Source organism: Hippoglossus stenolepis, chromosome 18 (genome assembly GCF_022539355.2).
Source record: "Hippoglossus stenolepis isolate QCI-W04-F060 chromosome 18, HSTE1.2, whole genome shotgun sequence".
Taxonomy (NCBI): domain Eukaryota; kingdom Metazoa; phylum Chordata; class Actinopteri; order Pleuronectiformes; family Pleuronectidae; genus Hippoglossus; species Hippoglossus stenolepis.
The window spans coordinates 8695540-8710986 of NC_061500.1; the positions used below are offsets into that span (position 1 = coordinate 8695540).

General features: G+C 40.6%; 2 protein-coding genes across 3 annotated transcripts; one reads left to right on the plus strand and one right to left on the minus strand.

The window, feature by feature from the left end:
* Nucleotides 1-2645: 2645 nt before the first annotated feature.
* Nucleotides 2646-10196, plus strand: LOC118098092 (prolactin-releasing peptide receptor). The gene is made up of 3 exons (XM_035141539.2): nt 2646-2704; nt 5734-6200; nt 7896-10196. The coding sequence occupies exons 2-3, from the start codon at nt 5752-5754 to the stop codon at nt 8527-8529; spliced, it is 1083 nt and encodes a 360-aa protein (XP_034997430.1). The 5' UTR covers nt 2646-2704; nt 5734-5751; the 3' UTR covers nt 8530-10196.
* Nucleotides 10197-11417: 1221 nt separating this feature from the next.
* Nucleotides 11418-14933, minus strand: brf2 (BRF2 RNA polymerase III transcription initiation factor subunit). Of its 2 annotated transcripts, none has more exons than XM_035141537.2 (4): nt 14617-14933; nt 13228-13287; nt 12800-13038; nt 11418-12268 (listed from the first exon to the last, which is right to left on the minus strand). In XM_035141537.2, exons 1-4 carry the CDS (start codon nt 14707-14709, stop codon nt 11449-11451), a joined length of 1212 nt encoding a protein of 403 aa, XP_034997428.1. In that variant the 5' UTR covers nt 14710-14933; the 3' UTR covers nt 11418-11448. The 2 variants fall into 2 exon arrangements, with proteins under 2 accessions (XP_034997428.1, XP_034997427.1); XM_035141536.2 differs by having other exon boundaries at nt 12800-13121.
* Between the last annotated feature and the right edge of the window lie 514 nt (nt 14934-15447).

Here is a 15447-nt window from a genome sequence, read left to right on the forward strand (position 1 = left end):
AGATAGATAGATAGATAGATAGATAGATAGATAGATAGAATTATTTTGTATAAAGTCCAAATCGGAGGCTTTAGACATCGTCAACAAGCAGGGCAGAAAATATACAAAAAGGAAATTGCTTTTCCGCACGGGATTAAACAGCTGAACAAATGCCTGGTGAAGAAGAGAAAGAAAGAGAGTGTGTGAGGTATTCCAAGGTTAGATTAAGGGACAGGCTCCAGGGAGACGTTCAGCCCTTCACTCACAGACTGCTAACTGCTGATAACACACACATTCAAATGGAACAGGCTCTGGGAAAAAGAGGCATTGAACATAATGAAATCCAAAGTTCAGCTATTCGAACATAAGGCTGTGGGTATAGAAAATACAGATTGAATACAAATATGGTACCAGGTACTTGTAGACAGGGACACACACACACACACACACACACACACACACACACACACACACACACACACACACACACACACACACACACACACACACACAATAACGTACTGATCTGAAGTCTGTACATTCCATAACTTCCATTCTAAATGCATGAGAAAGATCAGGACGTGACTCAGTCAACAAAACACGTTGAACGCAAATCCCATTTTCTCAGAAATAACCGCAAAACTCATGTGGGGGGGGTCTCCTCACACCTGTGTGAGGCGGGTGTTGAGCTCGCTCACACTTTTCCTCTGAAATTTGTATGCACTGTCATGATTGTGTGAAACCGCTTTGGGAATTTGTTGCTGTATGCCCTTTCGACCCAAATTAAACTACAAAAAATGTCTTTAAATGACTTATGATTCATTTATAATGAATCAATAGAGGGATTTTACCTAACAATAAAGCCACTGGTTAGAATTTATCAACCTATAAATCTGCCGTATCTCCACCAACCCCACAGTTTGACCAACAAGGTCGTTGGAACATCTGCCAACAATAAAGATCCAGTTAAATTATAATAACAGGTTTTAGCAGTTATACTCCAAAGACATGTCATAACTCGCCTCTTGTCATTTGCCGAACACCCACATTATCGTCATTACAAGTCAAACTAAAAATTATTACATGCAAACGCAGTTTTAAAAAAATCAACTTGGAAAATGAATCCCCCGTCACTCCACGTATTTGCATCAACACATCAATATATTTTCCCATCTTTTAAAGGGAAGTTTCACCCGTTTTACTCCCACTCATGCAGATAACTCCATCTGGTTCGTGTATCCACGCCTGCTTTACTGAATGAAAGCTCATCACTGCGAGATAAACATGCTGCTTCTTACTTTGCTCCCGTCTAAATCTGAATTAACGATGTTACTGTTGATTGTTGATTCCTGCTGGGAATAAATGGATTCTCTCTTTTTCTGTTTTCAGGAGGAAGAGTCCAAACAATGCTGATTACTGTCATCATAATACAACACAAGGCTCTTTATGAAATGTGGATGTTTTTGCTCCTGTTGTGAGTTGGTAGAATACAGTGAAGCCTCTATTTTTAAAAACATATGGTTTGCTCTTTTTTTCTTCCCATAGTTACAAGTGGCCGTGGTTCACGAGTCTCTTGCCAAAGTGCTTTTCAGCAAGAACCCCCTCAGCTGCTTCCGATGGAGAGGCCATCACCTTAACAGCTCAGCCGCTGCTGGTGTGTGAGTGTGTGAAGGACGTTTTATAAAAATTGCCATATACTGCAACTGCAGCCCATTCACCATTTACAGTTGAAACAGTTTGCTGCTTCCAGAAAGCCTCGTTTGTGTCTCCAAGATTGACCAAATGGAAAAATGATGCTTACGCACCGTATTTTTGCTTTTCTGACATTGTGTGCACATTGCGCAAACCTCAGATGACTTATTGTGTGTGGTGCATATTTATTTATAGCTCGATGCCATTTAAAAAGGAAGACGCCTAACTTCCATCACTCATCCTGCATCTACAATGAAAAGGCTATTATGTTGTTATTTTCAACGAAAGAAATTCTATGTCGTAGCCTTGTACTTTTGTGAATTACTGAATTACTGAATTACTGTAGACTTTAAAACCTTTTATGCTGAGAGGCTTTGAGGACAGTGGAATTAATGCGAGCACTCACTTGTCAAGGGGGGAGTTTGGAGCATTATGCTGTAAAAATTTTGACATTTTCAAAAAGCTTTTCTTGAGCAAGAAGCTCCACATGCTGTCCTTGTCACATGCAATCCAAATATATGTAGTTGGGAACAAGGTTTTGAGACAGAGGCCCTATCATAAGTTATCATAAGGGGTAAGAATTTTTAGTTCCGCTCAAACTAACCATTTTCTATTGATCTTAATCACAACTTAAATCAATGGACAGCAGGTACAGACTTTCACAGGCTCCTTCCACGATCAATGATCAATGCACACTATCTGAAAACACTTTAATGTGGTTTTAATTCAGCAGGCAACTGGGAACCTATACCTGTGAATACAACAGCCAACAAATAGTCAATAACCTCCTTCACCGTCTTCACCCTCGATCTGCGCTGCGCTGACCAACTCCAGATCACGCATCGTGGTTGAGTCAAACCTGCTCATTAATCTTTTTTGGGGTCTCTGTCGTCTTATTGGCTCGCTGTCATTTCTCCCTCCCTCGCTCGGTGCTCTAACTCAGCAGCAGCTCCAGCTCAGTCACCGTGGAGAGGTGCTGAAGGACGGTCGGCTCCTCGCACTCTCATCTTTACTCCCCGAAACACAGGCAGAGGTAAGTGACTTTTGTCTGTGTCTGTTTATTAATGTTTTGTTTTCATGTTGTCACAGGGAAGTGGCAGCATATTTCCGCCAATATGATTATTTGACTGCAATTCTTCCACAAAAAAAGTAGTGAAAATATTGTTTTTCACATTTCCATCATTCGGTGCTAATGAGCAAAATATCCACTCGTCTTAAAGGTCATCATGTTTATGAATTTTAATGATTTTTCAGTTGCATGTGATGCAGGTGACATTGTTGGGGCTCATTAAGGGAGGTCTTTAGCTCATACCCAGGATATGCTTATCTATGTAAATGTATTGAGGCACGGTCAGATGGAAGATATGTGCCTATTGACATTAATCCAATCTAGAGGACGCTATCTAGGCTTCTATAATAAAGTCAGACTATGCAAATAAAAATGTGGGAGATAAATGTGGAGAAAGTGGTCCTCAGATTATTGAGGAAGGTGCAGAATCAGTGGACAGGAACAAATCCCCACAGGAATAACACAGGGGAAGAAACAACAATTACATCGACTTTTATTAATTTTTCCTGCCCAGGCTGCCGTATCTAAGTTAATAAAATACCATCACGTTAGAGCTCATGGTGTTTGGTTATATTCAGTCATCTTTAAAATAAAAGCAGATATGTTGCTTATGAGAAGGAAAATGTGAACGTTTAGACACTGATCATATTCTCTGCATGTACGTGAAAGCCCTTTCTGACATGGCAGGTCATTTATAATCCATTTTCTTTTTCTGGTTATAGTCATATACAAATAAATCATCTGAGTTTACTGACCTGTTCGGTGCTTAATGCGCTGTACATGCTAATTTGGCAATTAGTCTGAAGCACTCAGACTCTCAACTGTGATTTTCACATTTTTCAGTTACAATCAGAAAGCCGGAGAAAAAAAAATCCTGTGACTACATAAAATCTCTGTTCCACACTGTCCATGAATATTATCATAATCAGTCCGTGATCGGTCTTCTCATCTGACGCGTATATTCTAGAGAGAAGCTCACAAGGTTCAACTTTGTACATTTAAGTTATACTAACTAGCAGAATGTGTCACAGCGTCTCTATCTGTGCAGCATCCTGGTACAACTTATGCAACACGGTCCGATGAAAAGGTCTGAAAATGGTGATGACATTAGGCACAAAACATTGCAAATAAAGCACATAAGCGCAGAGCAACAGTGATCATAAGCAGACTTACTCTTAATTGGACAATTCTAAACATGAACAAGCTGCTGATTGTAGGAAAAGCTCGTAAAACTGATTTATACTGCAGGGGTATTATGGTTTATTATAACGAGCTGATGTCTGACGTGAGAGAAATGATGTGAAGCGTTTCACTGAACCAGGAACTAAATGTACAAAATGTGTGTGTAAAAGGAACAAGAGTAAACTATTGATGTGGTAAATGGACTGTATTTCACTTTTCTAGCTGTAACAACCACTCAAAGCTTTTGCACTAGATTCACACAGTGCTGCTAGATATTGCACGACTCTGTCACACAGACATATGCACGCACACATCACCGGCAAAGCCCTCAGGGGCAAAACTGGGGGCTTCTGATTAATGGACAACCCGCTCTACCTCCAGAGCCACAGCCTTTCTTAAAAAGTAACATTAATTCTACATTCGCCCGTCACAAAAAAAAGAAAAATATGTCCACAATACCCAGCAAATCTTTAGTTTCACATCATCTTTCCTGTATAAAAGGTTTTATTCTTGCTTTATCATTATAAAAAACTAACGTTGTATAACATTACACCTGCGAGCCGGACTGAAAATCTGTTTAAAGCTCTGAGGAGAGAGGAGAGATATTTGGAAATCTCACTCCAAAGGGAATATTATGTTGCAATTATCCTTCCTTTAATTTTGTCTGTTGATTGTTCTCCTCCAAGTGACGATGACCCTCAAGTAACAAATGTTTCCACTATTTAATGAGGTGCATTAAGATAAAGCATTGCAGTCTTGTTGAATTACGCTGAAAGGTGCTGAATACAGTCGGCACCTCAGTTAATCACACTGAAACACAACAGTACAACCTCTAAACGTTGACAACAACCCTGCGATTTGATATTTCCCAGATGCACATTTCAGCGGAGGAGGTGTGACACACAGGGCTGCTCACCTTGGCTCTTAGCAACAATTTCATTCAGTTACATTTATACATGTTGCAGACGCTGTTATCCAAAGCGACGTTGCAGCCGAGGAACATCACTACAGCTTCACCTCTTAGTGAGCATTATGGACTGAATCTGTTCAATAAGACAAAGTGACTTCAATAAGCAGTGGCGTGACGTTAGTCCTTTTATTGAACATCAGATGAGAGATTAAGAGGCTATATGATAACATGATCAGAAGATATTAAAAAGATAATAAGCAGAGAAGAAGAAGATGAAACCACTTGTGGGACATACACATTTTGGAACATGACAGCATAACAACAGTACAGAACCCATGCCTTGATAAATGGATTTACTGCTATTTTTATAACCAAAATCCATGATTTATTCTCGAAAAATATCTGCACCAATATTTAACGAATTCTTTCCTAAACCACGTTGCATCCTTCCACCGAGTTTGATGGAAATCCGTCCAGCCGTTTTTTGCATCATCATCAACAAGCAAAAATACAAACCAACTAACAAACAAACGGGTAGATGAATAAACATAACCCTTGGTGGAGGCAACGAAAAAAATAAAAAATAAAAAAATAAGTTAACAAGATAAATAAAGGATAAAATGTGGCTCAGAAACGTTTTGTTGATGACGTCCCTTTGTCCATTTAGATGTGTCTGAGAGAAAAGCCAATATTCACACTGAAACCTCAGGGTCATCGAGACCAGTCAATGTTCTCAACATTCATAATCATAAACCTTTTAATAATGTGCTCTTTGCCTCTCGCTGTGTCGGTAAAAGCATAGACACTCAGTAATGGCCTTCCACTTACATCCATGTTGTGACCTGTTCTCATTACAGATGTTGTTAATGTGCTGCCGCATTGTAAACTGTGTTTTGAACAGTGCAGGAACAGACAGACCATGGGGGAGCACCACAGTGGCTCGGCCGGAGTCACACAACCATCTGTGTCAGGAGAGCAGATGGAGGGACACATTTACGAGGTTGCGGTGCAGAGCAACTCCACTAATCACACCTCCCAGTTTGCAGATGTGGCCCTGCTGCAGAAGTTCAAGTCCCTCATCATCCCCTGCTACGTGCTGGTGGTGGTGGTGGGCGTCTTCGGCAATTACCTGCTCCTCTATGTCATCTGCCGAACCCGAAAGATGCACAGTGTCACCAACTTCTTCATCGGCAACCTGGCCTTCTCCGACATGCTCATGTGTGTGACTTGTGTCCCCTTCACGCTCGCCTACGCCTTCAATCCACACGGTTGGGTGTTTGGCCGCTCGATGTGTTATCTGGTGTTCCTCGTCCAACCGGTCACCGTCTACGTTTCCGTCTTCACACTCACAGCTATCGCGGTGGACAGGTGGGTGGATGAGGAATTCTGCCACTCAAATGTTCAGTCCCTCTTATTTTTCCTAGAGTTTCAGTGTGTAAGATCTAGTTGAAAAGGATCTATTGGCAGAAATTGAATATAATATAATGCTAGTGATGTTTTCTCGTGTGTTTCATCTAAATTGTTTTTTTTTACCCTAGAATCAGCTTTTTATATTTAAATACTTTTTCTTGACATCAGGAGCGGGTCCTCTCTACTGAGGCCGCCATGTTTTTAACAGTAGCCCAGGCTGGACAAACTTAACACCTTTTGAGTTTTTATGACAACTGAAGGCTACGACAGGTTCTCTTTCGTGTATTGAAGGGGAGGGTGAGGTGAGGGGTATTCAGCTGCAACATGCAACTTCACCACTAGATGTCACTACATTCTACACACTGAACCTTTAAGCTCTCTTCGCAGCTTAGTGTATGTGCTGGTTTGTGTTTCTCCAAGAAATTCTTAAAAAAAAACTATTTAAATCTCAAGAGACCTTCCTGATTGAATAGGCCATATAACATAAAATGAATTCCCTCTCTATATAATCAATTTACACACCATTCTAAGTGAGTGGAGTATAATTGCCAAGCAGAAATTAAACGACTAAGTGTGAGCATTAGCAATCATTCATCATTTACATTTAGAAATTAGGGAGACTGGTTAAAACGTACTTACTTTTTACATTAAAGATTCATCGCTCATGATTAATTACTGAGGCATAATTGAATTTAACCCTACGTAGCTGCATGAGTGAAACTTTAAGATGAAATGTAAAAGACCTGCAGCAGTTTTTTACCAAATAGGAACAAAATCACAAATCAAATGATCCTGCTTTGTACTCTGAGCACAAAAAGGAAGGATCAGGTGTGGGCTCAACTGACACGTCCCCTCATAGAGCCCCCAGTAATCCACAGACTAGCTGCTGCTCACTGCGTAAAGGAAAGAAAAATAAATTAAAGAGCCTGCAGTATAAAGCTTCTTGTTGGTTTCTGTCCCTCTGCAGCTGCGGATCAAGGACGTGAGGATTTCACTTGTCAAAAAAACTCACCTTGGTTTTGCTTTCAAAGAGAATCTGTGTGTTATTATTGCTCCACTGTCACTTTATCATAAATTATTTTCCTCTGTTTCTTCTTGGTCTGCTCTGTCATAACTGTCATGTAATACATAGTAAAGTATCAGGTTGAGAGCTAATAATATTTATACATTGAGTAATCTAGTGATCTAATAGGGATTTGAAGTTCTATTGAGATTGTGTTGCAGGAGTTATGATGGTAAATCATTTAATCATATTAATAATAATAATAATAATAATAAATAATGCATTATTAGGAGGGTATGTTTGCATCCCATGTTTGCTTGTCTGTAAGAAAGATTACACAAAACCACTGGATGGATTTCCATGAGATTTGTTGGACTCACCTTTGTTAATATTGGAGCATTTTTCAAAATCTTCATCAATTATTTTTGAGAATAATTCATTGATCTTGATGAAAGAAATGATATGTTTATGGGAGGGATATTTATAAGTGCATACAATTTGAGGCTAATCCAGATCGAGTGAATTGAAATGTGGTTTCATTTGAGGGCCTTGAGGTTTGCACTCTACTCAGTACCATTCAAGTGTTAACCTTGGATTAGTTTGTGCCATTATTATCCTCTGATGCTGTTTCTTGTTCCTTTCTATTGCAGATATTACGCAACCGTTCATCCCCTGAAGAAGCGCACCTCAGTGGCCACCTGTGCCTCTGTCCTCACTGGCATCTGGCTGCTGTCCTGCGGGCTGGTGGCTCCGGCAGTGACCCACACCTACCACGTCGAATTCAAAGAGGAAGGCTTCACCATCTGTGAGGAGTTCTGGTTGGGACAAGAGAAAGAAAGACGCGCTTATGCATACAGCACCCTGCTGGTCACATATGTCCTGCCGCTGTCGGCCGTCTTCATCTCTTATCTGTGCATCACTGTCAAACTGAGGAACTGTGTTGCACCGGGCCACAGGACACAAGGCCAGGCAGGGGCTCAGCAGGCTCGTAAGAGGAAGATCTTTCGCTTGGTCGCACTCCTGGTCTCTGCCTTTGCCGTGTGCTGGCTCCCGATTCACGTGTTCAACGTGCTGCGAGACGTTGACATTCACCTCATTAACAAGCGCTACTTTTTACTCATACAACTGCTGTGCCACCTGTGCGCCATGAGCTCCTCTTGTTGTAACCCTTTCCTCTACGCATGGCTACACGACCGCTTCCGCACCGAGCTGCGGAAGATGTTCAAGTGCCGCCATCGTATTGGAGTGCCCGCCAATCACTGTGCAGCCAGTGTGGTCTTGTAATCGATTGCTGAAAATGTTGGTGTGGTAAAGAATTAATGGAGTTCATCCTGTGGCCACCGTTAATATCCACAAGACATGTTTTACTGGCAGTACATTGATTCTTACGTTGTGTACAAACACGATATATTGGCCAGGATGGCTCTTGAAGGGAGGCCACTTTTCTGGGGAGTGTGAAAGGGTTCAGTCAATTTCGTTAGAAAAATAAAATGACGAAGAAGAAATGTTACCCCGGACAGAAGAAAAGAAGGGATTGTTAATCCTCTGTGGGCCATGAATGACTCGAAATATCAACACCATCCAGATCCAATTGTATAAAAAAGTTGATTATTTTCCACAAGGTTGCTGCTATAGGATAAATCTCATACATATTACAACCTGCTAAGGGTTCATCCTCTGGGAATCACGTGTGTGCCAAGTAAATTTCATGACAAACTGAAACTTGAACTTTGAGATTTCTTTTACAAAAATGAATAGACATAGGGTCACTACTGTAAATGAAAGTTCAATGGGCGGCTAGGACTATTTTAACCGATTCTCTGGGAGGCACAGCAGCAGATTCAATAGAAATCAGGTCATTTATTGATAAGATAACTTGTCCTGGACTATGGTGTTGGGTATTAAAATAATTTCCAATAATGGTGTCAGAGGTCACCAACATCAGGATGGGAAAAAGGCCTACAAAGGTGTTTGGGATCATCCTCTGGAAACCACACCAAACTTCAAGGAGGGTCAACCCTGGGCCAAACTTGGGATGACCCTTTGATCCATCCATCCATCCATGGACTTACAGATACATGTTTATCATAGGTTTCTCTTCTGGGAAAACGTTTGTGATGTAAAGGCTTAAAATATCTAAGATTGCTCTTTCAATATTTAATGTGACACATTGTAATGTATATGTAGGCTACTGTTCATGTAACCGTCTGTTTATGGAATGATCTGTAAGAACGAGATATTGTCCTCTTGAGGGACTCATCTTTATGCTAACAAACGAACGAGGATTCTAATCTAAAATGACCTAGAAATGCCAGATGAAGGTCGAGCGCGATGAACATAGTTAAGATGAATATATGAAAAGCAAATGAGTTCAGATCTAGTTTGGAGTGGTCACAGCAGATGAGTTTGTTTCACACCAGGGCACTGGTGTCAGATCTAATAATGTGGTGCTCTGCCTTTAGAGCCCGATGGAATAAATTATCATCATGAACTTGCGCCCCCAGGGCTCTAATTTTATGAAAAGCCAGAGGTTGAATAAGCACCTCGCTGTATAATTTATCTAATTATTTCCAATAGCTTATATAGCTGGCTTGTAAAAATGGCTGTAGAATTTGAAGTGTGGTGGTTGCCTATGTGTTCTTTGTGCTGGTCTGTATTCTCTACGTGTACACGTCCTTCTGACTCACTGTAGGAGTGGAGGTGGACGGCGGAGGTCTTGTTGCACCTGTATGAATTCAACAGGATTGAAGTGCTACGGTCACTGAAGTGATTAAACCATTGTCGTTATAGTTGCTCTTTCCTTATCATCATTTACTCTGCAAACCAATGGCTTTGGGTACATACAGCATACAGTGCTTTTTAAGTATATATATTCTTTGTGATGTTACATGCTACAAAGTTATTTGACGTGGGCTGTGTTACCACACACTGTGAATAAAAAGGCCAGACGACCTCTCTGCTTCAAATCAATGTAGCTGCATGATGACAGAAGACAGAAGGAAATTATGACCGATGTGGTCACAGATTATATCTACTAATTAAATAACAGGGAGGACAGAGGTGGTCTCTGCATATCAACTACAGGCCTGATTCTGACATTCGGCGTGTTTGATGTATTCATGGACGCTTCCTGTAGACGTGTGGTGTGTGTATTCTTTAGTTAAACAATTAATACAGATTTAACATAACTCTGTTTCTGTTCATTGCAGTTGAATTTCTTCAAGAAGTGAGAAGAAGTGAGAGCAAAGTTGTGAAACCTCACGTCACTTTTAGTATTTCACGTTCTTACTTTTACTGCATCAGTAACCAAAACACCAATACTCTCATATTAACCTTATTAACACAATAGTCTGAATTTTCTGATTTCCTTAACCTGAATAAAGTCATACTCCGACTTTAGTCACATTATGTCTACATGTTTACATCATAATCGCATTATAACATTCTATTGGAGTTTACACAGCGTTATTGGACATCGACATTCAACAGTTGGTGTTGCACGTCCTGGGTTTGCGTGAAAACAAGGAAAAAAAATTGTTTCGATTTCTAACAGAGTGTTCTATTCAAATGTCCACTCAGCCATGAGGGTGACATTAAGCCCACATTCACAATACCAGCACTCTGAAACTGATATTTAACTAAATGGATTTCCACCATCTTTAATTATTTTACTTAAAACCAAGATGTCCTTATGTGACATTTCAAAATGTCAAATACAAGTTGTCATAAATGTGCAAAACGACAGCAAGCACCATTGATGACATTCCAACTCAGCCCTTTCCTGTATGATATTTCTTTAGAATGAACAGCGTCTCACAGTGAGTTTCCCTTGATCGCTCATCACATGATAGATAGGTCCTCTAACCATTATATTTTAAGGTGAACGAAATATAAGCAAATAATCAAAATAGTAGAGCACTCAGTTGATTCAATCAAACTGCAGTGCACACTCATTATTTTTTTCATCAAGATCCATAAATTATTCCCAGATATCTATTAAAAAACAAAACAACTCCCTATCTCACAATGTTAAAGAAAGTGAAAAAACATTCCTGTCTCCTGATCCGAATCTGCAACAAAATTGAATTGGGTTCCTCCCTGACCTGTACGGCACACTATAAAACTGAAGAAATTCTTTGGCAGAGGTAATAATAAATAAAACTACATAAAAAAACGTTGCAGCAACATTTTATTAACAAAATATCAATGAGTTTCATTTGCATTGGTCTCTTTTTCAGACAACATCTCCTGCATTCGGGCGAAGTCTCTCACTTCTCGAGGCGTGCGAATGTATGAGTCAATTTCAATGTCGCAGATTTCTTCATCACCAGTCACTTCTTTGGACTCTGGATGTGGCGCTCTCCTCTTCTTGGGGTGAACCACACACGGGGGAGCAAACAGCGCTCTCTTCCCCCAGTTTGGCTCTTGGTTCCCCTGAGTGCCTCCGAGGGGCTCAGGCGCCGTGCATGGATTATCATCTGCGTCTCCTGGTTGCTCGGACATATCAGATCTTACTTCGCATCGTTTCACAGAGGAGGAATTTGGGATTTCAGATGGAGCGCTCTTCTCATTTACAGAGTCCTCACAGCTGGTCCGACCCTCCTCCAGCCGAGTTTCCTCATGGGTTCTCAGAGCCCTCCTTAGCAGGGCGAACCTGTGCTGCAGAATATCCTCCACATGTTTAACCACGTTCTCTGGAGTCACGTCCTCCCTGATCCAGGGGAGTTCCTTGCCCAGCTTACACAGCACCTCCTTCATCTCAGTTACTCTCTTCAAGGCAACCTTGTGCTTATTCACTTTGGCAATCTTACAGAATTTTTCCAGAGTGAGTTTCAGCCGTTGCTTGGTGGGTTTCAGCGACTGCCAACTCAAATAGATTGCCGACATCATGATGGGGACGGGCTGACGGCCAGTAACGATCCAGGTATCCGCTGCCAGCTCCACAAGAGCCACTGCTCGCTTGTTCAACTGCTTAGGGTCTGCGGCCAATTCTTCAGGAGCGTGAAGAGGGCTAATTTTATACCTGAGAGAAAGAGAAACATTCGCAGTGCATGTTAGACGTACACGTGAGATTAAAGCAGTGGTGTAGTATTAGTTAGAGCACAGATGTTTGTTCATTCCACCTAGTCTCTCTCAGGTGAAGCAGCAGAGCCATTATTTCAGTAAGATCAACTCAAGGAAAATATATATTAACGAGAACATCCCCGTCCAATCATGAAAGTTTGTAATAAACATTAAAGCTATGGCCTGAGTCATAAAAATGTACAACACTCCTCAATGTTAGTTCAATTACCAGTTCGTTTTCTATTTAAACTGTCATTCATCTGTGTAACAGAGAACATGAGCTATACTGCAGCCAGCCACCGGGGGGTGATCAAGATGAATTGGCTTCACTTTTGAGGAGCTTTTTAATGTCGTCCATCTTTAAATACAGTCTGTGCTTGGAATTAATGGATATTTATCTGTGGCTAATATTCAAAGTAAGAAAACAGTCTTTTTGATCTATATTATATATACATCATTGTTAACTTTCAGAAAACTGTACTTCACTTACTCCTGACTGTGGGCCTCCATTACATCAGTGATGTTTATTGTCGGAGCTGTGATGTTGAGAGTCTGGACCATTTCTTTATAAATTGCTCCCACCACCATTGGGTCGGCATCCAGCAGGCAGCTGATGGTTCCCATGGTGATGGGCCAGTTCAGCAGTCTGCAGCTAACAAGCACACAGCAGCCAGCGAGAACTTCCTTCCTCTGGAGGCTCACGTTGATGAAATGTTCATGCTGATAGGCCTGTGTGAAATTGGTCTGTGAGAGAGTCTCGATTTCATGGTTGACCCTTAGAGTCCGACATATTGCTCTCACACGCTGTACACCTGTAATTATATATGAGAATGAGCATGTGGGAGCAGCAGGCTCAGTTATACAGAGGAAGTTGCTGCGTCATAATAAACAAAAGTCCTCTCAGGGAGAAGGTCTCACCGTATAGCAGGTTTGGACATGGTTTTCTGGCCACGGCTGTGGTTTGGCTGTAGCTGACATCTGTGAAATGAGCAAAGAGTCAATACCAGTGTGATCAAATATACAATTTACACCAAAATTAGCCAGTATAAGGGTTTTTAAATGACAGGTAAACCCATTAATAAATGCAATTGACTCTTTTCCTATTGCACGAAGAGTTTGTCCCTGTTTTTTTCCCCTCGTGCGTCACACTTGACATCATGAAAGCTGAGAGGCTCTCTCACCTCACAAGCCACTTTGCACGTTCACCCGGGTGTATACCTGGTTGCTTTAGCTAAGGGTTCCTGATAAACTGCAATCCGAGTGGATCTAGCGTACAAAAAACATGTCTGTCTTCAGATTTTAGTTCACAGTGTTGTTCTTCCAGACTCTAGACAAAAACAGGTGTTATTGAATTTAGGCTGGATCAAGAGTTTCTTTGCCAAAAGTCTTTTTAACATAAAATAAATAATGTGACATTTATCATGATGATTATCCATATCGACTGATATTAACATCTTTATCTTTATATAATTTTTGACCACATCACCCCCACATACATTTTAACCTTCTAAAAGGACAATTTATTATATTCTTTCTATATCAAACTTAACTAGCTGTTCCTAATAAACTGCAATCTGATTGGATCTACTTTAACTGTCTTCAGATTGTATTTCACAAGGGTTTCCCCCATATTTAACATACTCAGGTGTTCTTGAAATACATATAAAAAGTACATTTGCTTTTACGTATTGTGAGAACCACCATCAAAATAAAATGGAACGAGAGTGCAAACGTACATCATGAGACGTTATGTAAAGTACATCAACAGGAAGTGAGCAGCAGTTGTAATATGAAAGAAGACGTAGGAGCTGTTTCATTAGTTTGATTAGTATTTGTTATTTTTGCATTTATATTTGTAGACACTCGTGGGAACTAAGCACCAGAGCAGGAAGGATTTAGAATAGAGGTAGCAGGTGTCTGGTGAAGCACCAGGAAGGGACATGGTTTCTTTTTACCAGAGCAGGAAGAGAAGCTGCAGAAATCATAAATCAACCCAAACGTGAATCTAGTCTAGACACTGGACTTCTTAATTGCCTGAGAACAATCCAATGCATCAGTGGCATTTTGTCACAAGTTTATTTAGGAGAAAACTGTTTTTGACAGAAGTATTTACAGAAGAAAAAGGTGCGATTCCTACAGAAAGTGTCAGCTGCATGTTTGCATTGGAAGGATTCAGTAAGAGCTGTAGTTTGGAGGTAGGGGCTTGGGGAGTGTGATACAAATCAATAATCTAACAGAACAAGTCCACGTAGCTGTGTGATCAATGGAGGTGAAGGATTCCTGACGTGTCACCGTCACTGTTCGTACCTGCTCCTCCGACCACATCATTGACCAGCGACCCCTCGGACACCACCGCCCCGCAGTCCACGCACACCAGCTGGGTCTGACAGTGCAGGTCATCGTCGATGATGTTGGAGGAGCCGCAGCCCGGGCAGCGCAGACCCGGCCGGGGCATCGTCTGGATCAACTGACGCTTTATAAAGAATTATAAGTTTAAAGAAGACATGTGACTGGTGTTGAATTGGTCTCAACCGTCACCAGAGAAACAAACAGACTCTAAACTAAACGAACAGCAAGTGAACTCAGCTGCAGGTCTGGAGAGGGAGGGAGAGGCAAATGTGTCCGACGAGATACAACGTTCCGTGAGTCATAAGTTCCGCTTGCTCTTTTAAGTGACGTAGGACAAAGATACTACTACTACGACTACTACGACTACCACTCATAATAATAATAGTAATGATACTAATACTACTACTAATAATAATGCACTTAAAACATATAGTATAATCATTGAACACTTTCTTTACAAGGAAGAACCAATTAGATTAAAACAATGGAACGTGATAACAGACATGATGCAGATAATATAGAATAATACAATAGATAGACTTGAATAAATAAATATTAATGAAGGTAAATATGTCAATTTTAATTTGTTTAAGTTTAAATTAAAAGTTTTAAAAGGGATTTAAAAGAAGTTAAGAGGATTAGTCAAAGTTGAATAGGGAGGGAATTCCAAATAAAGTCGGGGTGAGTCTATTCTCACTAATTATGTTACTATAACCTTGGATATTAACACAAATCGCAACATAAGACAATCCTGCTTATATAAATGTTCCGCTATATCTACATTAGTAA